The 18,487-nt window shown below is 42.3% G+C and overlaps 1 protein-coding gene across 1 annotated transcript in view; it reads right to left on the bottom strand.

The window, feature by feature from the left end:
• Positions 1–13,405: 13,405 nt before the first annotated feature.
• The window catches only part of LOC124789911 (netrin-1-like), a 160,770-nt gene continuing 155,688 nt past the window's right edge, over positions 13,406–18,487 (bottom strand). The window contains exon 3 of the mRNA XM_047257428.1: positions 13,406–13,454. Coding sequence (XP_047113384.1) covers positions 13,429–13,454 — 26 coding nt within the window. The 3' untranslated portion in view covers positions 13,406–13,428. The remainder of the gene's footprint in view (positions 13,455–18,487) is intronic.

Below are 18,487 nucleotides of genomic sequence, written 5' to 3'. Positions count from 1 at the left end.
GTCACGTTGGATGGTTATCTTTAGTCGTCATTGTTTCCATTCTTGCAGGATCTTTTTCCGGCCGCAGCGATGTCTGAGATTTGGTGTCTTACCAGATTCCTGACATTCACGGTACACTTGTGAAATGGTCGTACGGGAAAATCCCCACTTCATCGCTACCTCGGAGATGCTGTCCCCCTCGCTAGTGCGCCGACTATAAAGCGACGTTCAAACTGACTTAAATCTTGATTATGTAACAGATCTAAGAACTGCGCCAGACACTTGTCTTATACATGCGTTGCCGACCGCAGTGCCGTATTCTGTGTTTACATGTCCCTGTATTTGAATATGCATGCCTATAACAGTTTCTTTAGCACTTAAGAGTAAATATGCATGCTTTTGTAAGTAGTTTGTTTTGTTCCTTTACAGTCTTCTTGTTGTACAAGATAAATATGTTATAAATTATGATATTTGTTTTGTGAAAGAGCATTGGACAACAAACAGTTTAAGAGTATGGGATAAGTGCAGTGACTAACTTGTGAGACGTCTGCGAATCAAGCTCGCTATTTGTGATTAAGTGACAAATTTGCTCTAAGTGGCTTCATGTTTGGTGCGGAGAACCAGTTAAAATTCGAGTAGGAGGGCATGGTGACTTGAACGCAAATTACGTGGCACGGTGATATAACGTCCATGTGTCGAGACACATCATGCAGTAATTATGTATAGACCAAAACATTGATCGTCCTCATCATGGCCAGTTCTGTAGACTAATGTTTAAAAGAACTCGCACAAGATGATGGCGTTATTCTAAAATGTTCTGTTCGTCAAAACAACTTTCGAACTCAAACACTGTCGCCTTTATGATTCAACGGAAAATCTCCATTTACAATACCGAACAATAATTTATTCAAACTATAACAACTATTTATAAAACACTTCTTTCTTGCTGGACGAAGCTGAAAATTATGTTTCGATGTGTACCTACGCTTCAAGACAGAGAGGGTTTCTACTTTGACAAAGAGGGATGATCTTTCGATTATGCTCAACCTATGTGTGATTTGTTTGGGTGAGAATTGCGCAGTAAATGAATAGGTACACGTCTCTCATGTGAACTGTCACGACGATTCCGCGATTTAACCCCTACTGAAATTTACTTTTAGGTGCGTTATTAAATGAGACGTTTGTGAAAGTAAAAGCCACACACATAATGACACCAAAGAAACCATTCATGAAGCGTGTCTTAACACCGACTACATCGATATCTGTGGGTTAAAAATGCTTTCCGGTGGCACTGCTTTACTAAAAACTTGAATCAGTGCTGAAGTTCAGTGACTAATACTTGGACAGAGAATTAATAACAGCAAAATGTATGTTACATCGTACTCTGAGATTACCACGAAACATCAGTACGCAGTGTGTCATTATTTTCAGTATTTATTCAGAAATTCTATAACTATTGAAGTATTTTTGCAGCGGCAGTACTACAATCCATCCACGAAGTATATTTGACGGTAACTTCTTTTCCGATGAAGGCTGCCAATCTAAAACGAAATGCTGAGCTCTACCTGTTATGGTATCCTGGATGCGGTTGTTGATCAGATCGGATACTCTAAGCGCAAACTTGTATCTTATTACTAAATGCTGATGCGGAATTTATGTGATTCGCGAACAACGAAGTTTCAAAAAACTGCCACACACCGTATCGAGGTGTGAAAAAGTAAAGCTAGGGAACGAGTTACGCCTTAGCTGATACTTTAATTTTCCAGATTTACGTTTTGGCAGCCATGACCCACCTGGACTCACAATTTCCAGTGCATTGGTATTAGTCAGTATTACTGAGTAAGCTGAAGGGTCATTTAGCCACCGACTTCCGTCGCTCATACAAACATCTGTTGTTCGCGAAGTACAAACGATGTATCGTCGTGCGTCTACAATGATACACAAGAGCCTAGTACTGTCTGTACGGTTTACTGTAGAGTTTGTGTTGTCGTTGAGGGAAAGAAGAATCTGATACCCGTTGCGAGCACAATCCCTATTCCGCTCTAGTTTTAGCGTTCTTATCTGACGCGCTCTAGTTTTAGCGTTCTTATCTGACGGACCAAACACCAAAAGGCCGACATATCCGCTCCCAACTGCGTACACCGGAAAAAAGGCGGGAAAGTTTTCATCTGGGAAAACACGGGGAACTTTTAGTGTTATATCCTAGCCAGTAATGCCACCCGAGCCCGCTGCCAAAAGGTTGGCAGCATCAAAGTCCGGACGCCGTCCGCATAAGCAGCGCCAGCGAGACAGGAAATCGCCGCAAGTCTGCGCGCGCCACCGCTGGCTTCTGGGTTCTTAAGCGCTGGAGTCGCGAGCGCTAGGACAGTTCTGTATTCGCCGCTCAGTTGTATACTCGCCACCGAATTGTGTACTTGCTAGTCAGTTGTGTGTTCATCGCAGCAGAGTTGTTGTTTGTCGTCAGCCGACGTCGACCTAGCCGCTCCGACTCGAACTAGACAGATCTCTGTAGACACGGAGTTCACTATTGTGTTTCTGCATCTTCGTCAATAAAGATAAGTACCGACTTTTATTTAATCAGAGTGTTTGGGTTTTCATCTTTCTGTTCACTGTTCCAGCGGACCGGTCGGCCCGCTATTAAAAGTGTGGCGGTGACTTCGTAAGCCGATTCTACCGCGAATTGTTTGTCGCTACGAACACCGCCACAAAATTTAGAATTCCAGAAATTTTTCATTGCTTTATGTTTCAGTTAAACTTTTGAAACTTTGACAGGTGAGAACTGAAGCCGAGACTGACAAAGAATTTTTCTGTAGCCCGTTACCGCAGAATAATCCTCCATCAATGAAGCATAAACAAGAGAATAACACCAAAATAAAACTTAAGTTGCAAAGAATATGCGCCATTTACAACAAAAAAACACAGTGCACACACAAGAGTCTGCCGACAGTAAAAATATGTTTAAAACTTTAGAACGAAGACTGTGCAATACTTCGTAACAACAAACTGCTTTCAACGAGCTTGACGTCACAACTGTTTAAATTTTTAAGTCGCAGAAAAATATTGCGAATGGTGGTTTGAGAAGCGTTACTTTCAAAGTAAATTTCCTTTTACGTAAGATGAATTATGCTACATGCGATAATGTGCGATGAATTTCTTAAATCACGTAGCGTTTGACTCTCAATCGAAACATAACTCTGAAGACCAACCAGTTACAAACATCAGTGCTTCAAGATACCGTGCTGTATTTGATGGAATTCGTATTTATACTTTCGTGATACGAAAATATGCAGCATACGCGTTGTTGTGGTTCAAAGATCTTTCCAAAACGCGCAGTTTTTTGCTGTGTTTCGCTTCATAAAACGCTGGGAAACTCTACGGCGGTGTATAAAATCTTTACTTTTCAAAGAATTGATAAATTTCACAGCTCTGAGCGAAATTATATTTTCACCTAACATGGGAGAAATTTACCTTTCCCCGGGAAAAGATATACTTAAAACACAGAGTTCTGAGAAAAATCCAGGATCTCTTTTTTTTTTCTTTACCGCATATACACCCCGCCCTCTCCACAAGGCACTGCGGAGACGTTCGGACATTGGCTAGAAACACGGTGGTCACAAATTGCGCCTCTTATCAGGACTCATCCGGGCTACCTCCATACTGAGTGCCATGCCACGAGAGCGTGTTAACTCCCTCGGATTTCTCGTGCAACACTATCGTATTTTACGGACTGTAAGACCAACTTTTTTCTTCGAAAAATTGCCTCCAAAATTCAGATGTATCTTATATTCAAAATCAATATAAAAATGTCCAGTGTTTGCTTTAAAATTCCCGCCAGTCTTAAAATGTTCAAATGTGTGTGAAATCTTATGGGACTTAACTGGTAAGGTCATCAGTCCCTAAGCTTACACACTACTTAACCTAAATTATCGTAAGGACAAACACACACACCCATGCCCGAGGGAGGACTCGAACCTCCGCCGGGACAAGCTACACAGTCCATGACTGCAGCGCCTAAGACCGCTCGGCTAATTTCGCGAGGCCCGCCAGTCTTAAAAATGGCTATATATTCGATGCCTCTCAATTTGGAAACAATGGATGCAACCGGTGGCAGCACCAGCAGTGTACAGATGCGACGTACATGAGTTGCGGTGAATCACAAACTTGCTAACAGAGTCTCCCTCCCTCCCCGCCATCGAGACCCAGGATACCGTCCAGCCTGTGATGCGTCAGTGCAGGTTATGGTGCCAGTGAACTTGAAAGTAATTTGTGTTATCGATAACAGTACAATATTTTTGTTAGAAGGTAGTTTCGTAATGGAAAAAAATAAAATGTATTCGTATGAAGCGATCTATAAATTGTAATTAACAACATATGAAGAACACGTAAAAAGAGCAAGTGAGCGGCATTTCCCCCCTCCACCAACAAAAAAGAATCATTCGCGATAGACGGGCTAGTAAAAAGGAAATGAAAAAAAAGGAGGAAGACTAAATGTGGAAATAAAGGACCGGATGCAAAATGGCCAAAACTAGAAGATGATGTATTGAAATGACTAGAAGATGATGTATTGAAATGAATTCAAGGACACCGTCAAAATGGCTATAGCAGCTAACAGACCTCGATGGTGGAGTTGGTTAGTACTACAGGTTTACGAAGCGTCATAGACTTAGCATGCTAATGAAAACCAAAATATCTCAGAAAATGTCACAAGAGTATGAAGATAAAATACACTACTGGCCATTAAAATTGTTACACGACGAAGATGACGTGCTACAGACTCGAAATTTAACCGACATGAAAAAGATGCTGCGATACGCAAATAATTAGCTTTTCAGAGCATTCACAGAAGGTTGGCGCCGATGGCGACACCTACAACGTGCTGACATGAGGACAGTTTCCAACCGATTTCTCATACACAAACAGAAGTTGACAGGCGTTGCTTGGTGAAACGTTGTTGTGATGCCTCGTGTAAGGAGGAGAAATGCGTAACATCACGTTTCCGACTTTGATAATGGTCAGATTGTAGCATATCGCGATTGCGGTTTATGGTATCGCGACATTGCAGCTCGCGTTGGTCGAGATTCAATGACTGTTAGCAGAATATGGAATCGTTGGGTTCAGGAGGGTAATACGGAACGCCGTGCTAGATCCCAACTGCCTCGTATCTCTAGCAGTCGAGATGACAGGCATCTTATCCGCATGGCTGTAACGGATCGTGCAGCCACGTCTCGATCCCTGAGTCAACAGATGGGGACGTTTGCAAGACAACAACCATCTACACGAACAGTTCGACGACGTTTGCAGCGGCATGGACTATCAGCTCGGAGACCATGGCTGCGGTTACCATTGACGCTGCATCACAGACAGGAGCGCCTGCGATGGTGTACTCAACGACAAACCTAGGTGCACGAATGGCAAAACGTCATTTTTTCGGATAAATTCAGGTTCTGTTCACCGCAGTGTGATGGTCGCATCTATGTTTGGCGACATCGCGGTGAACGCACATTGGAAGCGTGTATTCGTCATCGCCATACTGGCTTATCACCCGACGTGATGGTATGTTTTGCCATTGGTTACACGTCTCTGTCACCCCTTGTTCGCACTGACGGCACTTTGAACAGTGGACGTTACATTTCAGGTGTCTTACGACCCGTGACTCTACCCTTCATTCGATCCCTGCGAAACCCTACATTTCAGCAGGATAATGCACGACCGCATGATGCAGGTCTGTACGGGCCTTTCTGGATAGAGAAAATGTTCGACTGCTGCCCTGGCCAGCACATTCTCCAGATCTCTCACCAATTGAGAACATGTGGTCAATGGTGGCCGAGCAACTGGCTCGTCACAATAAGACAGTCACTACTCTTGATGAACTGTGGTATCGTGCAGCTTCAACACGATACCACAGTTCATCAAGAGTAGTGACTGCCGTATTGTGACGAGCCAGTTGCTCGGCCACCATTGACCAGAAGTTTTCAATTGGTGAGAGATCTGGAGAATGTGCTGGCCAGAGCAGCATTCGAACATTTTCTGTACCCAGAAAGGCCCGTACAGCACCTGCAACATGCGGTCGCGCATTATCCTGCTGAAATGTAGGGTTTCGCAGGGATCGGATGAAGGGTAGAGCCAAGGGTCGTAGCACATCTTAAATGTAACGTCCACTGTTCAAAGTACCGTCAATGCGAACAAGATGTGACGTGTAACCAATGGCACCCCATACAATCACGCCGTGTCATACGCTAGTATGGCGATGACGAATACACGCTTCCAATGTGCGTTCACCGCGATGTCGCCAAACACGGATGCGACCATCATGATGGTGTAAACAGAACCTGGATTCATCCGAAAAAATGACGTTTTGCCATTCGTGCACCCAGGTTCGTCGTTGAGTACACCATCGCAGACGCTCCTGTCTCTGATGCAGCGTCAAGGGTAACCGCAGCCGTGATCTCCGAGCTGGTAGTCCATGATGCTGCAAACGTCGTCGAACTGTTCATGCAGATGGTTGTCGTCTTGCAAACGGCCCTATCTGTTGACTCAGGGATCTAGACGTGGCTGCACGATCCATTACAGCCATGCGGATAAGATGCCTATCATCTCGAGTGCTAGTGATACGAGGCAGTTGGGATCCAGCACGGCGTCCCGTATTACCCTTCTGAACCCACCGATTCCATATTCTGCTAACAGTCTTTGGATCTCGACCAACGCGAGCAGCAATGTCACGATACGATAAACCGCAATCGCGATAGGCTACAATCCAATGTTTATCAGAGTCGGAAACGTGATGGTACGTATTTCTCCTCCTTACACGAGGCATCACAACAACGTTTCACCAGGCAACGCCGGTTAACTGCAATTTGTGTATGAGAAATCGGCTGCAAAGTTTCCACATGTCAGCACGTTGCAGGTTTCGCCACCGGTGCCAACCTTGTGTGAATTCTCTGAAAAGCTAATCATTTGCATATCACAGCATCTTCTTCCTGTCGGTTAAATTTCACGTCTGTAGCACGCCATCGTCGTGGTGTAGCAATTTTAATGGTCAGTAGTTTACAAGGGTTAGATGGACGAGGCTGGTTTATTAATTACGTTAGTTATGGGTTAAATAGTGTGGGAGAGAACGAAAGGTGCCTTATTGAAGAAGAGCTCTCTTCTTGGGCTAGATGAGCTTAGCAGTCATTTGAAAAATATTGTGAAACAGAAATAGAGACAGGGAAACAGAGCTTGCCGTTATTCCGGGGCGACCTGCTTCATAATTGCAATCTCCTGATGTCTCGATAAACAAACCATTTAAAGTGTATATGACAGAGGAATGGAGCAAATGCATGAAACCCAATATGAATTCATGCTGAAGGAAGCTTTAAAATGACCTGCAATCAAGGAAGTGTGGCATTGGATAGTAAGTCGTGGTCTAGAGTGAGAGAAGGCATTATTGCTGAAAGTTCTAAGTACTGCGGAATAAGTGAAGGCCATCCTGTATACGAAGAGGACACCGATGGCGATTGAGAGGAAGAAGGATGTGAGTTCAGATAACGACTTTCAGGGATTTTAAAGGTCACTTCGATTTTATAAACTAAGAGATTTTTTAGTCTGGTTTTGCAAGCTAATAATAAAAATGGTATAAATGCTTTTTTTAAAAAAAAGAAATTGCTTAAAACTGAAGGTGCGTCTTGTAGTCTGCAAAATACGGTAAACAAACTGCTTTGTCCGCCATCACTGTCATCCTAGTTTTACGGCGATGCCTGCCAGCAGCTTATGTTCTTGGAATGAGCGTGTTGTTGCAGATAGAAATACAATTTGGACTCCGCGCAAGTACAACAAGGGAGAGAGGAACGGCTGTAGTGATGAAAGTACTGGCAAACTGCTGAACTGGCGGATGCGTCGCAAGTTAGTCTCTCCACTACTCTCATACTCTTGACTGTTTCTTGTTTTGCAGCGCTATTTCAAAATACAAGTGTACATCTACTTTTACAACATCCTTGTTCCAAAAGAGTTAATACGAGGGTGGTTTGAAAAGTTCACGGAATCACCGCGAGAGGTCAGCGCTAGCGCAACGAGATGGTCACGTGACATTCATTGGACTGTTGCCTGTAAACACGTGCCACGTCACTGCTCTCGGAAGGGAGCTATTGCGGTGACGTAATTCTGTTGTTGTTCCCGTTTAGTTATTTGCGAAGATGTAAAAAATGGAGATTCGAGCAGTGATTACGTAGTTCATAAGGAAAAGTATGAAAGCAAATGACACTCATGCCGATTTACATAAAACACTGGGTGTCTTTGCTCCTTCATATTCAACTGTTGCCTAGTGGACAAAGAAATTTAAATTTGATCGGGAGAGCTTAGATGATGATCCGCGCAGTGGTCGGCCAAGGTGTGTCACTACTCGAGAAATCATTGCTGAAGTGCACAAAATGATCATGGAGGATTGCCGATTGGAAGTGCGTAAAATTGCTCACGCTTGCCAGATGTCATCTAAAAGGGTGTATCACATTTTAACTGCAGAATTAGAAATGAAAAAATTATCTGCAAGATCGGTGCCGCGACTCTTGATGCTGGATCAGAAGTTGTGCCGTCGCCATAACAAAATTACACCAACTGAAGTACGAATTGTTGCCACACCCACCTTATTCACCTGATGGGAAGTCAGCTTCCATCTTTTCGCGAAACACAAAATTTATCTTGGTGGATGAAGATACACGTCAAACGAAGAATTAATAGCCAGACTTGACAACTATTTTGCAGGCCTGGAGCAAACTCATTTTCGAGATAGGGTCAAGGCACTCGAACATCGTTGGACCAAGGTGCATTAATCTGAAAGGAGACTACATACAAAAATTTAAAAAAGTTTCAGTGATGTAAATACTTTTTTTCTATTCCGTTCCGAGAACTTTTCAAACCACCTTCGCAGATACTGTTACTAAGTCGCTGAGTTTGCTCGCAGATGATGCAGTCATTGTTAGAGAAGTGATACAGTTATCTTGGGAGAGTCGTTCAAGTTCAGAAATATTCACAGACAGTCGGACAGTGATGAAAATGGGAGGAACGCCAACTGACGTAATATACTATTACGAATCACACCACAGTGGATGGCGAACCCCCATACTTTATTCTACCTCACGAAAATGCTTCTGGCGAAGCAGCCATCGATAGCTGGACAGAGGCGGCCGGTGAGGCCGAGCGGTTCTAGGCGCTTCAGTCTGAAACTGCGCGACCGCTACGGTAGCAAGTTCGAATCCTGCCTCGGGCATGGATGTTGAAACACGTATGTTGTGTGGCGGCGATGGCGAGGCATTGCAGAGTCTCTGACCAGAGAGCTATTTGTCGTTCCTAGTCTGCGCTTGACCGCGCGAGAGTTCAGTTCTGTGGCAGTCGAGTTACGAGACAGTTCAGTTGCGGGTTAGCAGTTGTGTGTGAGCAGTCGGCGGGCGTCGACATGGCATTCTGGTCAAGATTCAGGACGAGGTATATTATTTTTAAATAAGGTAATGAAGCAGCATTGCGCTCAGCTAATGATGTAAATTAACTGTAACTAATTTGTCCAAGAATCGCCCCAATAATAATTGTGTTTTCAAAGCAATTTTTTAACAAAGAATCCTTTAATGAAAGAAATATTTCCCTTGCTATTCCTTAAAGAAAAGTTTCCCTTAAATTCAAAATTTTTTTGCAATGAATTTCCTCCAAGCTATGGCGAAAAATAAGAGCAGATACAGTTTTACTAAGGTAAGCATTACAGTTTAATTAGTGAACAGGGCCTAAGATCGACATTTCGGTCTATTTGTGTTTTCATTGTCACTGAGATTTTATTATCACTGAATTGACTTTCATTTTTTGTGAGGAACTTATACTTGGGTCAGATAGCTAGTTTTCATTTAATTGTCATTGTCATACTTTATTTTGCTGTGAGGTTACACTAGATTGTATTCTCGTTAACATTTAAATTTTTGTCTTTCAAATTTTTCTGGGGAGCTTACACTTGCCTCCATTTCTATTACATATTGTCTTTCGAAAATTTTGTGGGGAGGTTACAATGTGTGTGATGTCCTTAGGTTAGTTAGGTTTATGTAGTTCTAGGGGACGGATGACCTCAGATGTGAAGTCCGTAGTGCTCGGAGCCATTTGAACCATTTGAGCTGGACAGAACACTGAGCTGGTCCCCATACAAAATGGTTTCAAGCTGTTGATGGCCATCAGAACTTGCTTCAGAAGCATCAGTTACCAGCGAATACAAATTTTTCTTACGATGTTAAGACTTAATGGGGAAATAGTACATGCAGAGCTGATGACCCAACCGAAGTGCAGCATACAAAAGCCTAAAAATGGGTAATATTCTGCTCTAGGATGACTGTATTACTTCCGCAAATTTTGTGGTATCGTGAATTAAAGAACTCTAGTTCCAAATCAACACTCCTTCCAACCGAGAGTTAACGCCGGTGTACGGAATACAGTCTAGCCGAAGTCCAATTTGTCTGCAGCCGATTCGCGTTGTGGACACCACTGCTCCACGGACTGGACCCTATCCTGTTAGGTACAAACAATATTTATATCTGTGGCAATGTTTTTCATTCGCTAACATTCGTTATCATCTTAGAGTGGTGTGACTGTAAACTAGATTTTTTCTACCCTTATTTATGGAATGCTACTGGCACAGTTCATCACATCTACTACACGTCAGACTGACTTACTAGGACTGGCATAGATTTATATTTTTAGATCATCAAAACTTATTTTTCGTAAACGCGACAAATCATCCAAGCAAAACTGACCCCTTGAAACCTCGGAACACTTTAAACGTTTAGTTATGTATTATTATTTTCACTTTTTTTGTATCTTCTAAGTCGTTTGGCCAATGCTTGTAATTTCTGCTTCTTCTCATCTCTTTGCTCTATCGCTTCTTGTTGTGAGATTTTACCTAACCTTTTTCGTTTTTTGTCTGATATTTCATTTCTTATAAATTGTGTTAGCTGTCTGATATCTCTTCTCAGTTTTTCTATTCTGATCTGTAGCCTGTGTTGCCATGCTGGTTTTGTGGATTTCTTCTGTGTCTTGGTTGGTTCTGATCTCTGCCTAGTGTATATATTTAGTGTAGTGAGTGCTCCTATATAAACCAATAGTTGTAACTCTTCCATAGTTGTATTTTCATTTATTTTGTTGTGTATGATTGCGTTGATAGTTGTTGTTGTTGTTGTTGTTGTATCGACTTGTGGGTTATTTGGTGGTCTATGCAAGAATGGTCTAATGTCTGTATTTGTGTCTTTGTATTCTATATATGTCAGCTGAAATTTTTCTTCTATATCTAACATGTGTGTCACTTCGTGTTCTATTTGTGCTTGTTTTGGTCGCTGTCTTAAGATTTCGTTTTCCTTTGATTGTTTAATTGATGTGTGTTGTTCTTTGTTTGTTTGCTCTGGGATGTTTGAGTCCATTACTGTATCTTCTTCTTCTCCTTCTTTTGATTGCACATTATTTTGTTCCAGTATTTGTTGTACTTGTTGTTTGATGTTTTCTAATTCTGACTGGGGTATCCTGTTATTTTTGATTATTACACGGATCTGATCAGCTAGTCGTTGTTCTGTTAAAAATTTTAATTCTGGCTATCTGGTAATAAATGTTGTGTATACTTGTGATATGTAGCCAGTTGTGTTGGTTCCTAAGTTTGTTGCTTGGTAATAACAGAACATGAGGTGTCGGTTAACTTCATCTGACCACCTCATCCTCTATCTTTGTTTTCCTTCTAGGGTGGTTGCAGGAAGCATATCCTGTAAAACACCTCTATTTGGATTTAAATCGTTTTCCAGTTGGCTAGCAGTGTCGTTACCATTGTGGGCGGGCATAGCGTTCAAGCCTCGTCCCCGACCACGACAGCGCTTGTCCGAGACTTCTTTAGTTCTGTCCTGAACCAACGAATCACACTAAAAGGGGGGTTAGCCCTATTAGTGGTTTGTTCTTTTCGTCGCCTTTTACGACTGGCAGAACATACCGGAGGCCTATTCTTTTCCCGGGCCTCCACGGATTATTATTATTATTATTATTATTATTAGTAGTAGTAGTAGTAGTAGTAGTAGTAGTAGTATTTATATGCCCCAATTCTATCAGTTGTCAGTACAAACGTTTGGAGTCTCAGTCTTCGCCTTCGATCGTCCGTTAAACTAAAAAAGATGTATACAGCCAAAGTGTTCAGTTGACATACAGTTTTCTTTAGTTCATAAACAAAACAAATAATTTGCAAATCTACGAAATTAAATGGTATCTTAAAGTGCATCACTCCAGATGACAAAAGGCCCGTGACAAATTGTTAAAGTCCTAGCGACCCACTATAGTGGCAACGAAAAAAATAAACATTACGAATTTAGGCAGCACCCAAAATTTAATAACAAACAGCTACCAACACCAGCCACAGTAGGAAGATGGATGAGCTCTCCTTCGGCCCGTCGAAATCTAGTTCACCATCTCAGTTGGTGATGGACGGGGAAGGAATCACCAATGTCCTGTCTAACATCATGTACCTTAAGCAATTTCGGACACATGGCAAGCCTCAATACACACGAATGATATGATACCCGCTGCGTAAAAGGTCAAGCTCTGCTATACCATTCCACTTGAAGCTCCTGATCATAGAGTCTGCATCATTCTACGTGCCGACTACAACAGAGCGCCTCTCACTAAATTCCTACATCTTTACTGTACCACTTGAAACAACAGAGAAAGGAAAACTGCATGTAATTACCGTAAAATACTATCTCCTAGCCATGCAAAATCTCCATTGTAAGAAAATTGTCTTCTTGGAATATTCTGAGTAAAGAAGAAGAAGCAGAAGAAATTAATTCAAAGGTCTATGCCAGCTATGCCGCAAATTTCATGTCATAAGAAAAAAAAAACCCACAGCTTGCCTGGATGGTCTACACAAGAAACAGCAAGCGATTGCCGGCATAAACGTCCTTCTCAAGGTTGAAACTGGCATCTAAAAGCAGGTTTGTAGAGACGAAGGCGACGAAACAAAGCAGCAAAAAGTTATATAAAGGCTGCCGCAGTCGCTACTTCAGGAACAAGCATTGCTAACTACGCTTAATCCGTTCCCCGTGCGTGAACAGGTACTTTATAAATAGCTTAATCCTGTTTGTCGCATAGCATAACGTAAATCAAACGACGGGCTCTTGATATAGTGTGACATAGTAGTTTGATCGTGGGACGGGTTTTCAACCAGTTCAGTCACGTCCTTCGCAGCTGATGTATGCACTTTCAAAATAGCTACAGCCCGTTTTACTTTTGTTTCTGCTATCACACGTCGTAAGCAGTTTGCATTTAAGTACGTGATTAATTCAAGAAAGTTCATAAATATATGTTAGTAACTAGACGGAAGTTGTAAAACTCAAACACTGAAATAACTTATAACTAAAAAGATGAGAGATACTTAGTTTCTGAAAGATGTTCAGTTGGCCATGAAGTTCGTAAACCGCTTCAGCTTCCACAGAGCGGCCACTTACCTACGAAAGAGAAAATTCATAAGTAAAGCATACAAATATAGCGATAATATTGCTATTAATGACTTTTACAATTTATAATTCTAATATGAATCATGGGGTCATTTTGTAAGTGGTAACGAGACAAATACTTCCCGAAATCAAACCTACCAACTAAGTTACAATTTTTTCCAAGCAACAAGCTTCGATTTAGTTATTATTCGTTCCCAAGTGTGTTAAGTAATAATTTTATTCTAGCTCACAAAGACACATTTCGACAGATTTTCAGTTGCAACCACGCTATTGTATTCTCATAAATAGTTTAATTGGCAACTTGCGCCTCTTATTTCGCAAAACACGCAATCAACATTTCCGGAATAGCTCTGTCTGTTCGATGAGTGGTAAACTCACTCACTCACACTCTCTCTCTCACTCACACACTCTCTCTCTCTCTCTCTCTCTCTCTCTCTCACTCACTCACTCACTCACTCACGGAGAGAGGGAGAGACTTTAGTTAGTTGGAACAACCAATGCATAACATGAAACAAATAAGTGTTCAGTTCCTAGTTCGGTACAAACTAAATTTAGAATGGTAGAAAAGAGAGAAACAGTTTTATAACTGGGACACTAACGTAAGTAGAGCAGCGAGTACAAGCTTTGTAACTGGAAACAAATTATTATTACGTCACAAAAAATCTGAAAGCAGCAGAACTTTTTACAGCCTCAATGTACAGCATACAAAAAAAATTAGTGTAAACACCAAATATTTCAGGCCACTGATGATGCCTTTCAAATAATGAAGTCTAAACGCGTGTGGCACGAAACATTCTATTTATTCAGTTGTAAGTATCAACATAATATTGCATGCAACTGAGGATTGGTTCAAATGGCTCTGAGCACTATGGGACTTAACATCTGAGGTCATCAGTCCCCTAGAACTTAGAACTACTTAAACCTAACTAACCTAAGGACATCACACACATCCATGCCCGAGGCAGGATTCGAACCTGCAACCGCAGCGGTCGCGCGGTTCGAGACTGTAGCGCCTAGAATCGCTCGGCCACTTAAGCTGGCGCAACTGAGGATGGTAGGACAACAGAAGTCAAGAGTGGCATAGTAGCTACCGCATCTGCCTAGTGAACAGGAGACCCGAGTTCGAATCCTGGCCTTGCTACAAATTTTCATTCGTCGCTTCAGTCTGCGTACATACATCATAGATGTTTTAGAGTTGAAAAGTCTCTGTAACCAAATAGTTTGATTTGATTAAAGTTAAGAATGCTGCATTATTTTGTGGAAGATTGTCAGGATAAGGTATCGAGATGTTCACTCCTAGTGGTGGTATCGGCAGCAGGTGCATTACCTAGGAGCGTGGGCAGAGCGCGTGCCCGCGCTCCCTAGTCCGTAGCCCAGCTAATGAGGCAGGGTCTCCCGTTGTTGTTTCAATGAGCGCTGATGAAGAGCCGCCGACCACAATCACCGTGTGACGCAACCACCACCGCAACGGCTCCGACCAGCGTTGCTCGCAAACGCACTTCGCACAAGCCGGCTCCCGGGGACTCCAGTCAGAGTAGGCCGTTCGCACGCCGTGCGACTTGAAAGGAACGGAACGGGCTGGCGACTAAATCTGTGACTGATTAGCAACGCAAATTCGCACACGGCGCAGCTCCGAGCTGACAAACTGCAGTTGCCGTGTGCAAGCGTGGAGGAGAGCGAAAATCGATTGTTGCACCCGGGCATCTTTTAGGTACACTCGGCACGTCGGATACAGATTCAAGCTCAGGGACTTGATGCTCTATAGGATGTCAAATCAGACACCTTTCAACCGTCTGATTTCCAAACTTATTTTGTTTGGCTACTAGTTTCGGCGATTTACTACATCATCCTCAGACCCCGGGAGTAGACAACATTCCATTAGAAATACTAATAGCATTGGGAGAGCCAGCCCTGACAAAAAACGACCATCTGGTGAGCAAGATGTATGAGACAGGCGAAATACCCTCAGACTTCAAGAAGAATATAATAATTCCAATCTCAAACAAAACAGGTGTTGACAGATGTGAAAATTACCAAACTATCAGTTTAATAAGTCACGGCTGCAAAATACTAACGCGAATTCTTTACAGACGAATGGAAAAACTGGTAGAAGCCGACCTCGGGGGAGATCAGTTTGGATTCCGTAGAAATGTTGGAACACGTGAGGCAATACTGACCCTACGACTTATCTTAGAAGAAAGATTAAGGAAAGGCAAACCTACGTTCCTAGCATTTGTAGACTCAGAGAAAGCTTTTGACAATGTTGACTGGAATATTTTCTTTCAAATTCTAAAGGCGGCAGGGGTAAAATACAGGGAGCGGAAGGCTATTTACAATGTGTACGGAAAGCAGATGGCAGCTATAGGAGTCGAGGGACATGAAAAGGAAGCAGTGGTTGGGAAGGGAGTGAGACAGGGTTGTAGCCTCTCCCCGATGTTATTCAATCTCTATATTGAGCAAGCAGTAAAGGAAACGAAGGAAAAATTCGGAGTAGAAATTAAAATCCATGGAGAAGAAATAAAAATTTTGAGGTTCGCCAATGGCATTGTAATTCTGTCAGAGACAGCAAAGGACTTGGAAGAGCAGTTGAATGGAATGGACAGTGTCTTGAAAGGAGGATATAAGATGAACATCAACAAAAGCAAAACGAGGATAATGGAATGTAGTCGAGTTAAGTCTGGTGATGCTGAGGGTATTAGATTAGGAAATGAGACACTTAAAGTAGTAAAGGAGTTTTGCTATTTGGGGAGCAAAATAACTGATGATGCTCGGAGTAGAGAGGATATAAAATGTAGACTGGCAATGGCAAGGAAAGCGTTTCTAAAGAAGAGAAATTTTGTAACATCGAGTATAGATTTAAGTGTCAGGAAGTCTTTTCTGAAAGTATTTGTATTTAGTGTAGCCATGTATGGAAGTGAAACGTGGACGATAAATAGTTCAGACAAAGAGAATAGAAGCTTGCGAAATATGGTGCTACAGAAGGATGCTGAAGATTAGATGGGTAGATCACATAACTAATGAGGAGGTATTGAATAGAACTGGTGAGAAGAGAAATTTGTGACAAGTTGACTAGAAGAAGGGATCGATTAATGTAACATATTCTGAGACATCAAGGGATCACCAATTTAGTACTGGAGGGCAGCGCAGAGGCTAAAAATCGTAAAGGGAGACCAAGAGATGAATACACAAACAGATTCAGAAGGATGTAGGTTGCAGTAGGTACTGGGAGATGATGAAGCTTGCACAGGATAGAGTAGCATGGAGAGCTGCATCAAACCAGTCTCTGGACTGAAGACCACAACAACTTCAAACCCCTAACAGACTTTTAGGAAGATTCCACCTTGTTTCTGGTCAAAGTATGGGCCAGCATTCACATTCTGGTATTTGTAGATTTCTGCTTGCTGTAACGATGAATTCAACCTTTATCAACCGACCGTTAGATAAATAGTCGGCAGATGATGGTTGAAGTGATCGCTGTAGTAAGCAGAAATCTACAGATACCAGTATTTGAATGCTGGCCCATGTTTTGATCAGAACCGAGATCTTCCCACATGTCAGTCAGGGGTCAGAAGATGGCGCATTAAATTGCCGGAACTGGTAGCCAAATAAAATAAGTTTGGAAATTAGACGGTTGAAAGGCGCTTGATTTGACATTCTGTAACGAACAGCCGAATCCCGCGACAATCTCTGAAAATAGGGACATACAGACACTTGATACTCTTGTTAGTACACATTAATGAGAAAACGAAGATAATTTGTGCTAATTCACCTACAAATGTATTAGGAAATTACACTTAAGGGCCGAAGAATTATGATCACTGCCGCCTGAAGGTGTTGTAGGCGTCTTACGAGGTGAGAGTATAAGAGGGGCAGCGCCTTTTAATGGCCGCAAATGAGAAAATCCACCGACACGAGCGACTTTGGCAAAGGGCCAGTTAATCAGATTAAAATCTGTATGATGCCGTCATGAGAAGCGATCGTTGAATATAGATGATGGTGTAAAGAACAGCAATCGATCGCGAAATCTAGATTATAACAATAGTGACATTAGTACTGAGTGTCACGAAGTAAACAATATTGGTTGTTGTAGAGTGTACAGGAGTCTAACATGAAGATGACTGTAACAGTTGACACCTAGCTCTGCTGGAAAAAAAAACGACGCATTTCGCGATCGATTGCTGTTCTTTTCTCCATTGTCTAACGGGCAGATTGTTAAGGCCTGACACATGGCAACGACTATCTCGGAAACTACGAAGTCGGTCGCCTTATTACACTACAAAAAAGTACGTCATATTCTTGACATTCTTTATCTTCACATTTATGGTAGTAATTTCAGATTATAGATGTATATACTTTGTCATTTTACGGTCAGTACTAATTATCTGGAGTACTGTAATTCAAATTTATTGTAAATAATTTGAAACTACTACCGTAAAGAAATGTACGAGGAGCAGCCAAATGAAAATCTGACACTCACCACAACGGGACCACAGAATGGTTTCATTCAAAAGTAATCACCACTCGCGTTAAGACATTTATTCCACTGGGACAAGAGTCGATCAATTGAAGTTTCATAAAAGGCGGTCGGCCATTGAAGGATCCACAACTACACCCACCCTTTCACTTCTTCGTCCGACTCAAATCAACGACCACGCCTGTCCTCCTTCAGGTCGCCAAATATGTTAATCTTACACTTAAAGATATGAGTTGCACTGTTTCCCAACCAAACGGCTGAAGAGTAGCTTGGCAGTATTGGGGCGGGCATTATCTTGCAGCAGGGTGATTCCGTCAGACAGCATTCAGACGACCCGAGGGCAAACGGCAAAACCAACAGTGGAAACATCCCACATGTCCCCTCCAAAGAAATCCGAAGCTGTTCACTTACACTCTGGTAAGGTCATGATGACTTTCGAATGCAGGAGTCCTCTACTCGCCGAGTTCCTAGAGGGTGGAATAACAATCTACGCGCAGCGCTATGAAGACACTTTGCAGAAACAGCGAAGGGCCATAATGTCAAAACGCCC

The sequence above is a fragment of the Schistocerca piceifrons genome, chromosome 3, assembly GCF_021461385.2.
Source record: "Schistocerca piceifrons isolate TAMUIC-IGC-003096 chromosome 3, iqSchPice1.1, whole genome shotgun sequence".
Classification (NCBI taxonomy): Eukaryota; Metazoa; Arthropoda; class Insecta; order Orthoptera; family Acrididae; genus Schistocerca; species Schistocerca piceifrons.
The sequence above is the reverse complement of the archived record's forward strand: the minus strand, read 5'-3'. Positions and strand labels throughout refer to the sequence as shown.